This window comes from Gallus gallus, chromosome 2 (assembly GCF_016699485.2).
Source record: "Gallus gallus isolate bGalGal1 chromosome 2, bGalGal1.mat.broiler.GRCg7b, whole genome shotgun sequence".
NCBI classification, from domain to species: Eukaryota; Metazoa; Chordata; class Aves; order Galliformes; family Phasianidae; genus Gallus; species Gallus gallus.
Window position 1 is genome coordinate 84436827 of NC_052533.1, and position 20321 is coordinate 84457147.

Consider the following 20321-nt stretch of genomic DNA (forward strand, 5'->3'; position numbering starts at 1 on the left):
TGTGTTTATCACTGTTTTGCTCTCTCTAGCAAATCAGGAGATGAGGTTAACCACTGCTGTGTTTTCTTTTGGAGCAGTGGGATGAAGAGAACAGAAAGATGGGGGCACGGAGAAGAAAACATAACCATAGGCTGTATGTGGAAAGAAAAACAATGTGTCATTAAAGGACAATAACTGGAGTAAAGATAAAATGTATCGATACCACAAATAGACAAGTATTCACATGTATCCATCTCTGCGTTTAAACAACATGATGAATCCCTGGTAATGACCGATGTTAAAAGTCTTTTTCCGTAGTTTTTGTATCTGGAATAGAAGGAGCAAAAGGGATGGAATAGCTGCTGTAGTTTACTAGAAGGAAAATACAAAGCTGTACAGCTTTGCTATCTGTTAATTGAAAGCAATAATCCTATGTGATGAACAAAGTGTGCCTGTGTGGCTGCAATGAATCCATCTCTTTTCTATTATACTGCAACACAAACCAACAAAGAATCGTATCTCTGGTACTCCAGTTTTATACCAGCACATCTTGAATTCACTCATTACTTCCTGCTTATATATTTGTCCTGCAAACAAGAATTAAGCTCTATTAGCCCTTGGACATCAAATTCGCTATAGCCCAGATAACAGCTTCAGTCCATGCAAGTTTTCAGTACGTAGAGACTCCCATTCTCTACTTAGCTAGCAATGTTGGTATATTTCAGAAGCAAAGACAAAGGAGGAAAATTTTAGGTTCATTTAGGGAAACAAAACATGCAAGCAATACAAGGGCTGCTCTGAAAGTAATGCCTCCTATTTTATGATGTTGGCTCACCATATCAGAGGTGGATGTCGGTGGTATGGCAGTAGAGGTTGAATATTCCCACCACTATTCCACTTCATTCTGCTGCTTTGCAACCGATGGCAGCAGTGGGGTACTCTGACAAAATTGCATCTGACATGGAACTGTGTATGAAGCAAAGGTGTGTCACTGAACTCCTCCATACACAAAAGAATGGCACCCACAGATATTCACTGACACTTGTTGAACGTTGATGGAGGCCAAAGAGTGGTTGTGAGCACAATGAGGTGGTAGGTGCTACATTTCAGCAGTGGCATCAGCGGCATGAAAGACAAGCCACATTCAGGATGGCAATGCAACTTTTTACAAGCGTGTCATACAGGCTCTTGTTCATCACTGGTAAAAATGCATAGCTAATGATGGTGACTATGTTGAAAAAGAGTGTTTTGTAGCTGAGAATTTGCTCTTGCAAATAGTGTTACTGTGCTCTTTCTATCTGTTGCAGTTTCCACGGAACAAAACAGGAGGCATTACTTTTGGAACAACCTATCTACATGCATTGAAGTTGCCTGCAACAATCCAAAAGAGAAGACATTATTATCATCATACAGGCCAGAACAAATATTCTTGTACTTTGAAATAATTAAACATAAACATCATTCCTTCTGGAAAATTTTGACTCATAGAATCATAGAATGGCTTGGGTTAGAAGGTTACAGATCATATAGCTCCAGGTCACCTGAAAGGGCACTGTGTGTATCCTTATCTGTTACTATCTTTTAAAATAAAATTCTAAACAAGGCATATTCACAACATTTCTGAAAATAGAGTCTCAGGGCTTTAAAAAAGCCCTGCTTTTATAAACTAACAAGTGAATCACATTTTGTATTGAACAATACACATTTTACAGTGAGTTTTAGGTCAGTTAAACATTGTTAATTACCATTTTATTCTATCTTGAGAAAAAAAAAAAAAAAAAAAAAAAAAAAAGCAGAATATTGCCAGTTACTAAATTGTAAAAGCTGTCATTCTCCGTGGTCTTTTGCTTGATAATAAGATCCACAGATGTGCTCACAGTATTAATATATAAAAAAAATATTCTTGTCTTTATAGCTCCTATTTTCAGTCAATGAGAAAAATTAGAGGTCTGTTATTTCAATAGCCTGAAATATAAACTATTCATGTACATCCTTTCAGCAGTGTATGTGTATAATTCCTATTATTTTTATTGGCAGTAACACATGACCATATGAAGGCAGAATAAACTCCATAAAGTGTAATTAGTTGTTCAGTTTTTCAAGCATTTTTCTACTCCAGTGTTTTAAAGGACTTTCACAGCACTTAAAATTTCTCCCTCCATGTGGTGGCAAACTAAGTCACAACTTCCAGAGTAATGCTGATTGTTAGCTAACATGTAAAGAGAGAAATTAGCCTTTTACAGGAACGTATTCTCAATTCTGTTTCTATGGGTCAGGACCCAGCCCAGTGCTGTTTGTGCCCCTACGTGTTTGGTGGAGCAGGAGAAAAAGATTCTCCTTGATTCTCGCCCTAGCAATATGACTTCTGGGAATAAAGACACCTGCCCTGAGCTGCTGGGAGTTCCATCCTTAACTGTTTCAGTGGCAGCAATCCGACATCAAGATATAAAAAGTTATCGTTTTCTCTGAGATCTGATTTAAAATAACATCAGTTTTCTCAAACTGAGTCTTGTGATAGTGAGGGTTTGTTGTACCCTTCATGTCCAAAAGAACAGGAAATGCCTGCTAACAACCACACAGACTACCAAAAAAAAAAAAAACCAAAAAACCTGTCAAAACCCAGAGATGCAGTTTCTCAAAATTAAAAACTCCCTCCCTCTACCACAGTAAGGAACAGCCATGACAACAGCAGCACAAGCAGTGACAGCAGGATACACCACTGGGTTGGTCAGACAGTGGATCTGCCTGTCCGTCCAAGGTTGGCTGTTAGACAGCTCACACGCACGGGTTAAAGAAGGAACCCGAAGCAGTCTCAGCACAGGAAGGATTGGGCAAAAGGTATTAAAGTAGTTACTGTCACACTGAATCACACTGACAAATTTATTTTGTTGGACAGAGAGGGTAGGGAATACTAAACCATATTGAAACAAAATAGCTATAGACAATTTTTTCCAATAATGAAATGCTCCAGAGGGAAAGGAATGTGTGTGCCTAGAAGGGGGCAGAGAGCCCCCTGAGAGCCAAATTGGAATCCCTTAATAAAAACAGGATTGTTTGGGATCTGAAACACACAAAAAGCATATATATATAAAAAAATAATAGCAGAAATACCCTAATGTACATTTGACAAACCTGACAGACAAAAGAAATTAACAGGCCTGACCATTGGAGTGGACAACAAATGTACGGTACAAACTGAAAGGAGGCTGTAGTTACAGAGCCACTCATATGGAGTTCTAATAAGGGGTTAAAAATCCGAATATAAGTTCCCTTGTTTTTCTCTAGCTGTGTAAAATGAGAACACATATATTAATAACAGTTAAGACATACAGGATGAGTAAATGTTAGACACAAGGGAAATGGTAAACACCATTCAGCCACGTGCAAACTTGGCATTAATAATGAGTTCCGTGGAATACAAACCTGTTCTACAGTTGAGTGCTAATAGCGCTGTTAGGAAAAGAAATAATTCGTATCCCCAAGTAGCAAAGGACTTTCCATAAAGCTTTCCATAAAGTTTTCTCTTCTTTTTTCCCCTTCAGCAGATAATAAGGAGGGTTTTGATGAGTCAAAAGAAGCCCAAACATGCCTGCTAGTGCAAGTATTTAACTGAGCTTAGTACTATCTGGTTCTTATCTTAATTCATATTAATTCCCATTGAAGGCTCTACCCCTCTAGTTCCATAGCTGCTGGAAGAAAGAGGAGAGCAAAACACGGGAAGGGCTTTGGCCAAGATGTTTGATGTTAGGCTCCTGCTCCTTTACCTTCACAGTGGTAACAGTCCCTTCAGGCTGGTGAACTCTCTTTCATGATGTGGAGAGAGAGATTAGTCAATGGATTTCCACATTTATCAAATCACATTTCCATCCTGAAGCATTCACTTTACTACTGCACATACGGATTTGCTATCTGCTCTCTGCCTATCCCAACAATAAGCTAGGAAACTACCTAGGGCTATTCCAGCCTCAGCTTTCTTTACCTGCAGCTGATAGCAGAAGATGTTTAGCTGGTATGCATACGTAGCAATCAGTATTTCTGTGCATGTGCACAGGTGTCTCTGCATGTGAGTTTTACATCAGTAACAAACGGAAAAAGGATATTGTTCACTTACCTTCTGCTTGAATAACCATAATCTTTTGCTTCAGATCAATTGAGGGATTTATAAGACACAACTTCGGCTCCTGCTTCTGAGTTATGCACACTCCATTCTGATTTACAACCATCCAATTACGGTCATACAGCAAACCTCGGTTTCCTACCGGCCACTCTGTAACCTGGAAAAGCATCAGGAGGGCATGGAAAGGTTTAGAAAATATTAGTTGTATTAACACATTTGTGCTGAAAAGATACGGAAAAGAAACCAATAATGAAATTCCTTGAAATCAGAAAAACTTTTGCAAGCTGACGTCAGCCTTTATAACAGAAACTTTGAATCAAAGATCAAGTTCTCACTGCAAGAATCTGACAAAAGAGAATGGAGTTACAATAATTTGTTGCATATGATAACACCCTTTGATTTAACAGAGCTGTGGGGAATACAGTAAATAATCAATGAAACACTCTGAAAACTGTTTTCAATTTTATACTCAGACATTTTTAGGACCTCTTCCCCTTAACAACTTTAATTCACAAAGAATGAGGGTTTCATGTGAGTTGTATGAACGAAGGAAAAAGGAAGCAGAAAGCAAGGAAAATATGAAATTTAGAACTCTGAATAAACTTCCACATTTTTTTTTTTTTTTTTAAATCTGGAATCTGTCTGAGAAAATATTCACTGCTGAAGTTTCTGTTTTAGCTACAAGCATAATAGTTTTCCAAATCCTCCTGCAACACAACGTGATCTTCTCTGTGAGCTGTTCTTCCACTGCTTCTATAATGCTCTTTACTTCCAATAGCCTACACAGGCATATTGTCCTTGCTTTCATGTACATTTTTCTGGTGAAAAGAACATCTGTTACTGATGCTACACAGATGGTAATCTTGAAATGAAAAAAAAAGAGAGCAATTTTAGTAATGTCTTTGGGCGATATTAATAACTGCTTTCCCCTCCAGAATGCTAAAATATTAATACCATTATTTTAACATAAAGCTGGGCATTTAAACATATTGTTTCCACTGACATATGCTTTCTAGTCACAGTTGAATATGGAGAAAAGTTAACTACAGATGAACTGAGTTGAATTCTTGTAGAGAAGCTTAGCATTTTACACATGAATTAACCAGCTTTAGCAAAAAATACGGAGAGATTCAGATGCTCTGAAGAAAGCATGACTTGAAGCACTGGTTATATTAATTAAAAGTCGCAATTTTGTTTAGCATGTGCTCTATCCAAAACCCCACAGAAGCTATAGCATCCCATTCTTACAAACTTTTCCAGGTTTTGGAAGAGCTCTCAGCAACAGACTGCTACCAAGAGCATGACTAGAGAGAGCTGAGGGCAGGCACTTCAGATGTGCTGAAACAGGAAACTGAGAGTGCTGAAGCTGAACTAGCCTCCTGCTATCAACCATATGAGCAATCAACTGCATGAAATATAGAACATACATGAAAAAAATTAAAGAAATGTATCTTATCAGCGTGATTTATAATGCTCTTTGGCAGTTTTTGAAGTGAGCGCAGATAAGAAATGTCAGCCAAAAATGGAATCTTCAGTTTTGATGGTGCCACCTGAAACAGCATTGTTCCTGCAACTATTTTTCATGCAGAGGGTGATGACACACTGGAACAGGTTGCTCAAGGAGGTTGTGGATGCCTCAACCCTGAAGGCATTCAAGGCCAGGCTGGATGTGGCTCTGGGCAGCCTGGTCTAGCGGTTGGCGACCCTGCACATAGCAGGGGGGTTGAAACTCGATGTTCACTGTGGTCCTTTTCAACCCAGGCCATTCTGTGATTCTACGAACTATATCAGCACCTAAAAGGACTGAACCTTTGCCTGGGTTTTTCGGGAGAAGAATCTGCAATATCAGCTGAAGTACAGCCTTTTATCCTTGCTTGAAATTATCCTTTGGAGATGCCTGTATTGTTTGGTTATCCTGTAATTAGATTACAAACTACATTTTGAACAGCTGGTGGTCATCTGAGAGTTGTAAGAATTTCCTGCTAACAAATCTCCTTTCCAAAACAGAAGATCACTTATCAGTAACGCATCCTGCCATGGATACACAGATCATTAAGGGATTTGCGAGACATAATGAAGAGAATAAACTAAAAGAGCAGAAAATTATAAGAAGAGCCCCAAAATGTGATTCCTAGCACCCAACTGTAACATTCAATTGTTTTGCTTCAACTTTGGGCCAGCTCCAGGCTTCACTCTGAGATGCAGCACACAACTGAAGGTCTTGAGACCATTTTTCCTATTCCTCTGGTTGCCGCTATCATAACAAGAATGATACACAAATGTCCACAGCAGTAAGTCCCCTGCTTCTCACGGATGTCCTGAGCAAGCTGTCAAGTGCCCTACTTTCTCTCCACATTTGAACTTAGTATATTCCATGTCTGCTCCAATAATTAACGTTGCAACAACAAAATAACTGTGTGCTCTGCCTTGAACAGGGAGCCACAGATGATCATGAAATAGTCAGAGCTGATTTGCTGCTAATATTGATACGGGAGATGAATGTGGAATTGCTATCCTCCCTAGTACTTTGGCTTTCAATCTGCACAGACCCTCTTCCACCATTATTTGAAAGAGGCTGAAGGGTTCAGTGATTGCAAGCAACTTAATTAGAGCAGTTCAAACAAAGGACATCATTTGAGGCATGATAACAGTGGTTCAATTTGGCTCCCTTGGATTACGTCCCACGTGTCTGCCCAAAATCAGATGATAAGACACAGGCTGCATAAGAGATGCACATCCTGGAGGACAGGCAGCAGGAGGCAAGACAGGGCACTCAAACAGTGCTAAATATCTATAATCAGGAAACCAAAAGAGTGAAGCAAAGCAGCCAGGAAAGCTTACAGCAAAGTGAAATAAAACATGCTAACTTACATCATAATAAGCAATAATGTATTACACCGGTTCCCCAAAGCTGTTTGACCATCTCCTCTACTGAGACAAATTAGAAGGGGGAGGACAGAGAGAAACATGGACACCATGCATTTACTGATTACTGCATGCATACAACTTCATTCCCAGTGTGGCAGGTGAGCTAATCATACAACATTCAAACATACCTAATAAGCTCAATGCACAGAGCACAACCAGTACATTGCATTATCCTATCTTCTTTAGCAATTTTTCATTTTGTAGTATTATCATTCCAAAACCACACTTTTGTTTTGCTCAGAATTTTCTGTAAAGCATTTTGGGCTGCATTTTTTTCATAGTTCACTGTGATGTCATCACAAAAGCTAACACAATTTTCAGGCACATTAAGACAAGCATTGAACAGCTTTTAAAATTATGCAAGTTTAAAAATGCTAGTGGTCTTACATATAATTTATCTACTGATCACTAAGAACTTGCATTGTATTGTAGATTAAAAGCTAATTGTTTTCTGTGTTGAGATGCAATTTTTATCTTCTGAAATCTACTGCAAGAATAATAAAGTTATTAATGTTTAAAGTCCTAACCTTTTTGCTGGGCACACTGCACTATGTAATTATGCAAAATTCATCGACATGAGAGATGTTCATGTTTAAAAATGCATGTCTAAAATATGTTTTTATGTTAGAAAAGAAGAAAAATGTGGTCAGGGACAGAGGCTACTCCTCTTTTCTGCTTCTCCCCATTTAATAAAATAATTGCAGGAAAGTGAATCCACATTTAAGATGTTCAGCTAGAATATTCTGCCCTCTTGTTCCTATGCTATACATACAAAATCCATGGAATGCAACTGAACAGAGACAGTCCTGTGGCCAGGAAAAGTTCATGAAACATCACACAGTAGGAGTTAACCGGTCTGCAGTAGGCTGAATACCTTAATGCAAGGTTTTATCCTGCCAGATGCCAAAGCACTCTGCACTCTCATTTGCACTGGATGCCAAGCACCTCCCACACTAAAACATAGTTTTAGCTCATAGTTTAGGTAAAGAGGAGATGATGTGACTCTAAAGAGGAGATGAAACAGGTGTGAAACAGGCACTCACATCCTTGAATTTGTTCTTCTGACACTAATTAAGTCATCTATACTGCAACCAACAAGTTGAGGGGCAGACTTCACAGGCAGATGCGTGAGGTCTTGCACACATCGGCGGAATCTTCCACTAGACATTTTATTTTAGGCAAACACATCTGATTGGGTACTTCACAGTAAAGCCCATTTACAAGGCATGCTGAAGATATGACCTATCACATCAGCTGGAAGACTGCAACTTGAACTTACAAATCTGAGATTCCAATCTCAAGTATCCAAGTACAGGATGAGTGATTTTATTGCAGCCTAATACCTAAACCACTTTTTCACATCAGCTGGTTTGGAGCTACTTAGTAACTGACAAATATAGACATCAAATTTTAACAGGAATTATTTTTCTAACTTTACAACAACCACAAAGCATTTAAAGCTATTTTAAATTTAAACCATGAAATTGAATTTCAATTCTTGGCTTCTATCTGAAGACCATGGGAACTACAAGCTACTTCATTATTACTTCAGAAGTTTGTGGATTTACCAAAGTGAAGGGATAGTAAAGTATTAAGTGTGAAGTCTGTATGACAAAGAGAGTGGCAAAGTAATAATCTTCTACTGGAATCAGCCTTTTCATGATAAAGCCTAGAGATATTAGGACAATCACTATTTTAGAAGGCAAAATGATTTTCAGGACTTGGTTCCATTTAATTGTGGTAAGGTTTCTCTAGCACGCTTTGTTTCAAATTCCAGTGTGTGTGGTATTGGTTATTTTCCCCTTCCAAGAATATGTAGGCTGAAGTTGCAGTAATGGTGTGCACAGTATTGTGGAGGATGATGTACACTGCATTTGGTAGTATGGGTTCTGGCAGCACTGGCTTTCTATCTTACTCTTCACCGTTGCAAAGAAACTAAGTCACTGTCTGGGTAAGAATGGGATTAACTGCCTTTAAGTTTTACTGCTCATTACAAGTGGTGGGCTGTGAGCTGCCATATTTACCTCTTTTACAGGCAGAAAATCTGGTTGGCCAATCTTTCAATCTCTTTATAAATATATGACAGTTCTAGAAGTGCCACTCTGACTTTTGGGAACAAAAATAAGAAGAACACCTGGTAGACAGGAAGATGATCACATAAGCAAACACATTTTCCTTTCTGGCTTACTTCAATATTGAAAATCATATAATGTTCCAATATACTTTTGACTTCACTTCCTGGCTCATTCTCCTCATGTACTGAAATCCATTTTAATCAAATCTATTAATTCAACTTCTATTGTTACCTTCTATGGATTAGATGGAAATGTACAAAACATGTTCTTTGAGAAGAGGATGAGGAGACCTGCATGCTATTTATAGTGAAGTTCCAGTCCCTTTCAATACTGTATACTGTAGCTAGCATACATTTCACTGGGTATTACCCTTCGGCTGTACAGGCTCTGACAGTGCTTAGCTACTGGGCTCTAACACAGCTGATGCTTCATTACCAGAAAATATCAAATCAGAATACACCAGACTTCAAAAATATTTCTAGGCGTGAAAACCTAAACCTCATGCAGTTCCAAATTTAATATTTGCACTTTTAAACTATTTAAATTGCCTAGCGTTAGCCGCTGCCTATCCAGTCCAAGTAGCCGTTGATACCTCCTGTAGTCAATGGAAAGAGACAGAAATATCTAGGGACAATTTATTTTTTTACTGCAGATGCCTATTTTATGATAAGATGACTTAGCAGGTATCCATCTCTCCCTGCTTACAGAATAATATCTAACTTTAGAGGGATAAGGTCAGGTAAGATGAACTCTGCTTTCATGCTGGGTCCATTAACACATACCTGGCACAAGAATTATGCATGGGGATTTTCCTCCTCCATTAAAGCTGCAATTCTCTCTGTCAGGGAGTACCAGCTTTTTATGAATTTATTACCTAGAGAAGTTTCCCTTCACAGAGCTTGAAGAGAAGAAAACTGGCTCAGTTTGGGAAAACAAAAGCTGTCTTTCACGCTGAGGTACGTGTTTACCTGCTCCTGGGCACAATTACTTCAAAGCCTTCCTGGCACTGAGTGTTGTGGTATGTATTCCGTAACACAGCCTACATGTTAAAAATAGAATTTGACCCCAGAGGGACCCAAATACTGCTAAGGCATATTTCAGCAGTTTCTGTAGTGGACTTCTGCAATATAGCTGTAATAACTGCAACATTTAAACAAAGGTTAAAACATTCTCACATGATTACTTTGATTTTTAAGTGGTTTGATTTAGTGGGAGGTTAATAAAGGGTGGAAAATTATTTGTTCAGGTCTCATTTAATGCTCAAGACCGTGCCTCTGAATTAAAAACATCACAAGCAAACCAAGTTTAGAAATGCAGATGTTTTGTTGATCTTTCAATAGACATTGCTTCAATTCCTCTTTTTTTTTTTTTTTTTTTTTTCATTAAGGAAAAAAGAAATAGAAAGAAAAAAGATCAAAACAGCTGAGAATCCATATCTTAAATGCAGGTGATTTGTCACTGGATTTGACCCCAATTTTCATTCATTTGTGAGACAGTGACCTACACCAGCAAGTTTTCACAGGGAAAGTTATACCACTATTGACATTCATTAAATCAGTTCCCAGTATGGTACGAAGCAGAGTCACATTCTAGGTCATGTGTGGGCCATACACCTATTTCATCATGCATTATTTTTAAAAAAAGTCACAGCTAAGGTGATGATATTATTAACTTGGCAAAAAAGCAATTAAAATCTTCAAAGAGTGAACTTTCAAATAGTGCAGCAACACTTAAATGTCATATTTCTGTTGCAAATGTATTTTTAATGATAACATTTCTTTGTAATGTAAATCAACCTCCTCTCAATTATAACATGTTAATCAAGTTATTTCTCAATTGCTGCCTACCCATCAATGCCTACAAGTCCCTCACATGTCATTCAGTGAAAGCATACTAATTATTTGATTATATTTTAGTCAGATTTTGCAAATCCAACTTTTTTCCCCCCAAAACTGCATATTATGCGCTGATTTTTCTGTGATGAGCGATAGGAGAGCAAAGACACATTTGCATCTTGTAACTTCAGTCTAATTGAAAACCCTTTAAAGTGCCTTAGCAGGCAGGGCTCGATCCTAGAGATTGGAGAAACGGAAAAACGGGCACCCACATACTGTTTCCTAATATCTAATGCACGTGTAGTTCCTGGTTGACATGTTTGATAGTTTGGGATGAAATAAGTATAATTTAAAGCACATACCTCAAATGCAGAGCAAGATTTGATTGGATACAGGTAAATGTTGGTGACAGTAATGGGCTTGCCACCCCTTTTAATCTTAGGCACAGCAACCTCAGACAGAGCTGCCCTTATGCTTTCCGACTCAGACTCCAGTGTCTGCCAACCAACAGTCCTTTCTGTTTCAGATGGATTATTCCTGTGTTTCCTATCTGTGATGTGCGTTCTTGGAGACAATTTATCAGTGCTGTTAAAGTAAGAGTGGTCATCTGGGGCAGGTTCTGTTGTCAGCTGCGTAGCAGAGGATTGAAAGGGAATCCCAGTGTCTGACTTGGAGAACCTTGTGGCTATGATGAATTTCAAAAAAGTCTGCGCATCTTCAAAGGAAGACATATAACCAAAGGATATTCTCACAGAACCAGTGGGACGTCCATCAATTAGGTCTATATCATCTCCACAGACATGGCCAGCCTAGTTTAAAATAGGAAGAAAAACAGAGCTATTATGACAGACTGCATTAGTTCCCTCTTACCTTACATAGTTATTCACAAATCTGTTAATTCTAACCTGAAATACTGTTTTTGGAAATACACAGTTAACCCATGAATACATACAGAGAATGGAGAAAAAAATCCCAAACGTCTGATTAGTTACTCAAGCAAGGAAAAATACTGTTTTGAGATGTTTGCCCTATTCTACGCCAAGGCAAGAGGATCTTCTCAAAAACTTATGTCAAGAAAAAGTTTTCATGTGCCAGAATAGCCTATTAGCAAGATCAGTCTCCAGATACATTCCAGTCTCATCTGCATACTTCACTGAGATTTAAACTGGGATATTACATTCAGATAGGTGATCAAACCACTAGACTGTGGGAGTTTTGCTGATGTTCACTGTCAGAACAGTTCCATTTCATATAATCAGTGGCATATTCACTGAATCGTAGAGGTTGGAAAGGGTCTCTAGAGATCAACATGCTGGACCTGCTCTTTTTAACGCATCCCAGTATACCATTAGCCTTTTACGCCACAAGGGCACACTGCTGGCTCATCATCAACCTCCTGTCTATCAGGTCACCAAGATCCTTCTCTGCAGATCTCCTCTCCAACAGGTCAGTCCTTAACATGTACTGATGCATGTGGTTATTCCTCCCCAGGTGTATGACTACACTTTCTCTTGTTTAACTTCATCAGGTTCCTCTCCGTCTAACTCTCCAGCCTGTCCAGGTCTCACTGAATAGCAGCACAGCCTTCTGGTGTGTCAGCCACTCCTTCCAGCTTTACATCATCAGCAAAATTGCTGAGGGTGGACTCTATCCCTTCATCCAGGTCAGTGAAGATGTTGGACAAGACTGGGCCCAATATCAATGCCTGGGGAATGCTGCTAGCTATAGGTCTCCAACTTGTCTCTGCACAGCTGATCACAGCCCTCTGAGCAATGCCAGTTGACCAGGTCTCAGTCAACCTCATTGTCACCCTCATCATGGTGATTTGCAATAAATCTGTCTTGCTGATCCAGTCAACTTGCTGCTTTCAGTACCTACGGAAGAACCCTTCCCCCTAACATTACTTCCTTTGAAAATACAAGTTTTAACTCATGGTAAAGCTTTGCTGAAAAATCCCTCAAATACCTTAACACTGATGCCTGTATATCCTCCTGTTTGATATGTCTTTTATAAAGTGTGTACTCTACAAAACTCTCTGTAGGAGCAGAAGTTTCTCCTTCAATTAAACAGGTCACTGAATGCTGCCACTGATGAAAAATCTCTGTAAGTATGGGTTTTTCATTGGGCTTATCCTGGTGAAAATGTTCAGTAATATTTACATGATACCGGCCTAAATGATGCAACACAGTCTTTTGTATTTTTGAATGAAATAAAAGCACTGTATATTGCTTTGGGTCCATAAGATGGTTTTGTTTCAACACCGTGTTTCAATGTACTGCACTTAAGTTCATTTTTTTCTTTAACATGGTAACTAAGTTGAAAGATCAGAGGGAGCAAATCAAGCTCACCTTAATTCTAAAAGCTGCAGAGACTCAAAAGCACAGCATATGATAGAACTACTTTATTCTTTAACTATCTATCTATTTACTTATATTTTCTTTATGGTTTAGGGCTAGATTTTCTTCTCTCCTCTTCAAATCTGCCATCCTTCGTGAAATTCAGAACCAATAGCCTGGGTCACTGAATTTATATGTTTTCCATGGGCAATGTATCACATAATCTCATTCAGAAACTAACCTGCAGGTTCTTTTGGATGTCCTCATCGCTTATACCCAAATACATCTGGCAGGCTCCTGTGTTACAGAAGCAACCCGTGCGGACATGTATGTTGTAGAGGCTGGCCATCTTTTCCACCTTCCCGATTCAACAAGAAAAAAGACATAAAAGAAGAACAAAAGACAGACATTTAAATGTTGCGGTAAACAATATACAATGTTTTAAGGGTACAAATCAACCAGAGGTAAATCACATCTCTAAATTATTAATAACTGACTGTAGCTGTCAGCATTCCCATATACACTGAGGATTTTTCAGCCTTGCTATTTTTGCTGAAAGAAAACACTGATGGAAGCAGGTAATTACAGTAGCACTGAGAGAAGGGTATACAGCACACACATAAACACACACACAGTGTATCAGTTCAGACACAGATCCTTCTAATACCAGCACACGTGCTTACTTTTAAATCTGTGCATCTATACTGATAATGTGAATTATAGGTCTGCAATGTAGTGTCATTTAGGGTCCGGTCTGAACCATCACCTATAACTGCCCCTACAACATGAAGAGTGAGGCCTGGGGCATCTCTTCAGTTAGTTGAAGGAAACCTTTCTCACCAGGAATCTGAAACTGTAAGTCCTCATTACAGAAAATGAAGATATCAGAGAGATTGTGGCACACCAGCGCTTGACGAATCAGTCCCTCACCAAGCAATAACACCCCATTAGGCAGGCACTCTACTGGGATACTTCCTTCAATTTTCCACACATGACAACTCAGACTACCAACCCACTGATGAATGTTTTCCTGGTGCTATGCTCTTTTCGTGTTATACTGTCTCTTTATCATCCACTTAATATTGAATGGGCATAAATACAGTGACTTATGACAAGCTGACATGAGTGAATGATGTGCAAAGAGAACAGAGGCACTTCTCTTTATATGCCTCAGAAGGAGAAGCAGATATGGATGCAATGGGAGAGTGGCACTGGCTCTCTAGATGGCCCTGCAGAGAAGAAATGCAGATTGTCAAGGTTTCATAGCAATGCTAAGAAACAAGGGAAGCACACCATGGGGATCCTCTTAGCACAGTTCAGAAACCATGGAAGCACACAGCAGGGATCTGAACACTCTTTATGTTGATTTGAAAAAGCAACAACAGCTGGTGCTAATGATAACTGAGCAGGTATAGATACTGGCAGTTATTTCTTTGACAACAAATGATGAATAGGCTTTGTCAGGACTTGGAAAAAGGACAGATGGTCAGAAAGGTACATCCAATTGGCACATCCAACCCTTACCACAGACTTCCAGAACAACCTCACACATGCTGTAGTTAATCTCTCTGGGCCTTAACTCCTTTACTGCAAAATGGGAAACTCGGAGTCCTATGAATAAACACATTACAGTTTGAGGGGACTCGGGTATGCCAGAAAAACAATCCTCCTCTCAGGCAGCTAAGGCTACATGCAGAATGGCAGCACCCAAAGCTGTAGGAATGGAAGTGCTTACCATTTCAGACCACTCACTTCCCTAGCTGACAGCCCATGCCTTACCTGCCTGAACTGTAAGTGGAAACATTCAATCTAGTTTTTCTAGGTGGCTTAAACTCTGTTTGCTTTTATGTTCTTTATATTGGTTACTGGTGAGCACTTTTCAGATTGCCCCAGCTATATAACAGAGCCCATCTTCTGTCTCCTGTTTTCTGACACCATCAGCCTTTTAATGTCAGCCTTATGACAGCTTTGAGTTTGCTTGTGTGAGCTACCAAACTCCCTTAATTGCACTATCTTGGGTGCTTGAAAAACGAAGCCCTTCATTAGAACTTATTCCAGGCTGAAATAATTCAACCTAGGTGTGTACAGTTCTGCAAAAAAGCATTTCAAACTAAAAGCACTCCATGTGTGGGACACAAGATACTCCACACAAAAATGTGTTGTATACATATAAGAAACAGAATTATGGAGCAAAAGATATCACTGCTCATGCTTAAATGTGCTCTGCCCCCTTAGTTCAGTTCAAAATGGTTCAGCTCTCAAATGGAGAAACAACTAAAATAACCAGACTTGGAAAGCAGAGAAAAGAATCAGACCTAAGATGCCTTTTCATGACTAATGCTTTGGAGAAAAAAACGTGTTCAAAGCATGTTTCTCAAATCAAAGTTATAGCTAAAGTCATCTGTTGAGAAAGATCATTGTGGTGTCATTAACTTTGTGCTGCCAGAAGACTTCAGTCTGGGAATAGTCATTTTCTTGACTTCTCTTTACACTTAGATGAGAAAAGTTTACATTTCAATATAACATGGTTTGTCATGGTGCTGGTGACTCGTGGGTGGATCTATCATTCTGTTAATGATGACAAGCAAGGCTAAAATCATGACAGATATTTCACTACTGAGACTGTACAGTGTTTGGATTTATTTTCTCAGTATTCAAAAAGCTTAGAAAATATCTTTTTAATACTGTTTTTTTTTTTTTCTTCTGAAGAAATGTTGCTGGGCAGCTTTGATTATCTGAATGTATGCAATGTAATGAAGTTTCCATGACCTAGCTTCAAGAAATTGTTAACAAGATTATTATTTTTTTAATCTTCTACATTTTGTCAAATAAATTATTACTATGCTTTAATAATGGCCTCAGAATTTAATTCTAACCTTGCCTAGCATTAAGAAAAGAAATATGTGACATGACCCAATAACCCTTCTTTGATAACACTTTTAACTATGATGTATATTAGTCTGTACAGTAGACAAAGATTATTGATACATAAAAATGTATGAATATTAGAGGAATATAGGGAAGCAAGGTTCAGGAGAACAAAGATAAGTTAGTCATAAGCTTTACTATTAATTGAGTTCCATTATCACCAGTGCGAGGCTTAAGCACACATAGATGCCCTGCAGATCTTGGTGACAGGATGCACACTTTTTATTGAACGCAATGAAACCATGTAAAGAATGAGCACATGCAGCACTGCCAATCTATCTGTCCCTTGAACACATGCTTGACTGTCCCTTGGACATATGCTAGTCCTTCTTTAGTTCCACCCTAGAAATATTCTGTGTGGGGAGTTAATTTAATCTCTCTCCACAGTGTTACCACAGAGAAAAACAAATAGAACATATAACATCTGTTACAGTTATTTCAATGAAGAAAAGCTTATTTAAATAAAGCACATCTCTAAAATTGCCATAAGGAGCAATAATGGGTATGAAACTCAGGCTTAGGAAATAAAGCATGATGCTTGCAGCTCTGTATCTAACAATGGCAGAAAGCTTTTGGGAGCCAGGAACACGTTCATCAGTAAGGCACAGAAGCATGAATGGTACTAATCGTATGTACACAGAGTTATGTATTCAAATCATCAGCTTTGGTGGTTCTCCGAGTCCAATAATTGGAACCATTGTGCCTTGGTTTTTCAAAGCTTAATGATGACAGTTAAAGTGCAAAATACATGCAGAATCTTCACAGCATTTTAACTGATTTCAGTCAGTGAGGACGTGATAGTTAAGCCATCACAGTATACTGGAGTCTCCTCTGTCCCTCAGAGTCCCTTGGCACTCATTACTTTTTCTGAAGCTGTTTGCTGTGGGCCAAGCCCTGTAGGCTGCTTCATGCCCCAGCACTCTCACGTCAGATCATCTTGACTTTTGACAAGAAAAAAGTGCTTTTCCTAGTTCTAGGTTGTGGTCTTTGAGTTTAACAAACACACGTGAATAATGTCCACCTAAACCAATTTTTAAATTACTTAACTTTGCTTCAGAGAGAATTTTTGTTTTAAGCATAGTTGCTGTCCTCAGCAAGTCAGTCTTCAGTACTGACACATTGACCAAATATTCACCTTTAGCGTTTGATCTGTTTGGCAAATACTATTACAATTGATATATATATATATTTAATTTAAAAAAGGGGGATGGAGAGGGTTTTATTTTTAGCATTTCAGTGTACTGTCCTACAACACTTTCCTGTTGGATAGCTGGTATTTTAGTTCATACTTAGAAGAGGGACAGAAATTAGATTTTTCGTGTGTTCTAACTTCCTATTCTTTTTCACACTGTTGCACCAGTAACTCCTCTGCCTTTGCCTAACGGCTGACGTCTGCCATCCATTCCCTTCAGGACTTCTCTAGAGGTATGCTGTAGGGTGTAAGCCTTCCTCTGGCTTCAGACTGCTGAAATAAGTCCGAGGATGACGGTCTTACTGCACGTCGGTATATACTAAGTGATAGAAAAGATTTACAAATAGCATGTAGTTTTGCATTACTTCTAACCAACAAAGTCTAAGACTTTCAGTAAGAATGGTAGATTCTTTAGCAATCTCTGCTGAAGTCATTACTGAAGGTTCAAATTCTGTAGCTGTTTTTCAAGCAAGTTATTTTACTGAGTATCACAAGAATTACTGACATGAATAAAAGATTCTTTTATAATAGGTCATGAAGTGTTCTGAAAAGAAAAACAAAACTAATTTATAAATTCAAAAGTGGCAGGTACTGTCCTTCAGGAACTGGGACAGGGACTTCTCATTCTACTTTCTGCAATGACCACATTTCAGAGGAGTTTGCCTGTCTGATGAATTTGCTCATTAGAAGAATTTCACTGCACACCACTGATGGCTGCTTATAAAACAAGATTCATGACACTGTGTTCCACATCTACTGGTAAATTAATTCACTGATTCATGGCATGGAATTGGAGAGAAAGTAAGCTAGCTCTTTCCGTCATCCAGCATTTGACTGTAAAATGTTGTTGCTGATGCAAATGCATAATTAATCTTGTTTAATACAATTTAATAAGAAGTAGGTCAGAATATATACATGTACACACACATACATATATAAGCAGTTGTTTTGAAATAACTTTGTAGGGAAAAAAAAGCATTTTAGCTGAGTTACAGTATCATTAAACTGGTTTAACTGCATGGTTTCCTGTTTTTGTTATCGCAGGGAAGGAATTTCCACCTAGGTAGGTTTTCATGCTATTGATAAAGCTGATCTGCTGCTGCTGATTGTGTCTCTACTTGTTAACAATGGTTTAAACAAATTGGTATGGGGATATAAATCTTTCTTCAGTATACATACATTCATCACTCTCTCCTTAGCAGACAGCAGTAGTGTATTAGACTGAGAAACAGAAATTGCCAAACTGAGTGACTTGATAGTGGAAGTATGAAGTTTTCAATAACTTCCTTGTTGATGTGATAATTTAATGTGCTGGTTTCAAAAGAAAGTCAAATAATAGGCATGATTGCAGATAGGAAAATTCAGGATAATTTGGAATATGTGGTTTACCATTCTGCAGGAATTCTCTCCTAGAAGATGCCACATACATAACAAATTGTAGGTCCTCCATGTGTAAAGGAGTAACAAGAATTTTACACTTCTGAGATCCAGAAACTACCAGATACTTTGGGAATTAGGTGATTGTAAGGAAGAAATGAAACACAGTCTTGATTCTTAATGGATGACTTCACATTTTTTCAACTACTTTTTGTGCCCCGCACTAAATGCAGTGAATTAGGTACACACATCAACTGTGGGAGTGTAAGATCCAGCTACTGAAATTGAATAGATTGATGAGTAGGTAAAACACCTCAGTTTTGTCTAATTTGGCATCTCAATTCTCACTGGCCTCCCCGGTCAATCATATTTTGTCTTCTTTTCTTTTTAAAACTGTATTCAGTGATAACAAAAATCCTTCTGATAAAGTGATGTCCAGAAAAGGACAGATTCCAGGAAGAAAAGCAAAGCAAAGAAACCCAAGCCTTCTGCAGATTTCTAGCTCTGACTTCAACAGGGCTTTCCTATGTTAGTAGTAGGAAACTATTTCTTGTTGTGCAGCTCTAGCTACCTTGTAGGCTACAGGGATCAGGATAGACTACTACTAGACAGGGAAGTGCCAGCCAGAGGTAAATGTCACAAAAAAATTAAGCAATATTTAGTACAAAGAGGGATAAAGGGGAAAGGAGCTGACTAACAGAAGTGGAAATAGGGCATAGAGAAGAAAAAAAAAAGAAGAAAAAAGTGCAATGCATGGTACTACAAGTCTAGAAACATAGATTAAATTCATGCCCCAGCCAAAACTTCCCCCATCTTTTTCTCTTTTTTCTTATATCACTTAAACCTTCTTTTGTCTGTATTTATTCCCTAACGATGGCAACAATACTGCTTCCTTACCACACAGGGAGATCACGGGTTAGAATACTAATATTTCCCTTTGTTGAGATATTACTTTAATTATGGCCATACAGGTTCCTATACAGAATTTCTCTGAAGGGAGCAGGAAGATGCAAGCAAGGTAATAGAGCAGGTGGAGCTAGGCTCTCCTTGTCTTCAAAGGATTCAGATACTGGGCTGAAACTGGACACTGCATTCATTCAAAGGTAGCTGATCTGCTTTCATTAATATCTAGAAAAAAGCATCCTGCAGAGGCTGTCAGAAGTGCTGTCCTCTTCCTGCTGCCGTGGGGTTTCTTTTCACATTTCTCTCCTGTGTAACAAGGTCTGCAGTTTAGAGCCACAGTTTAGCCCTGTGAGAAAATATTTAGCCTCCCTCATTTATCTTAGATTCTGTCATCTGAACAACTGTGAGCATCTTTCTTTTATCTCCTTTGCAGTTTCCTTAGCAACATGCAAGGACACTCCAGAGAAGTGGTGTCAGGCAAAATCTTCAGTCTAGGCTTTCATGGAGCTTTCTAACCTTGACCAGCTTTGGTGAGCAGTATAACAGTACAAAATTTTAAGCATACCACCTCACAAGTGCCTTTGTCCCCCTGCAAAGAGATATTAAGAAAAGCAACTCAACTTGTACCTTACCATGACTTCCTCAACAAGA

The 20321-nt window shown here is 38.6% G+C and overlaps 1 protein-coding gene across 2 annotated transcripts in view; it reads right to left on the reverse strand.

Moving 5' to 3' along the window:
• The window catches only part of MOCOS (molybdenum cofactor sulfurase), a 213093-nt gene that overhangs the window by 22701 nt on the left and 170071 nt on the right, over positions 1 to 20321 (reverse strand). For both annotated transcript variants that reach the window (XM_419048.8, XM_040695502.2), the window contains 3 exons: positions 13512 to 13628; positions 11297 to 11743; positions 4091 to 4253 (listed from right to left, as the gene is read on the reverse strand). In XM_419048.8, coding sequence (XP_419048.5) covers positions 4091 to 4253; positions 11297 to 11743; positions 13512 to 13628 — 727 coding nt within the window. The remainder of the gene's footprint in view (positions 1 to 4090; positions 4254 to 11296; positions 11744 to 13511; positions 13629 to 20321) is intronic.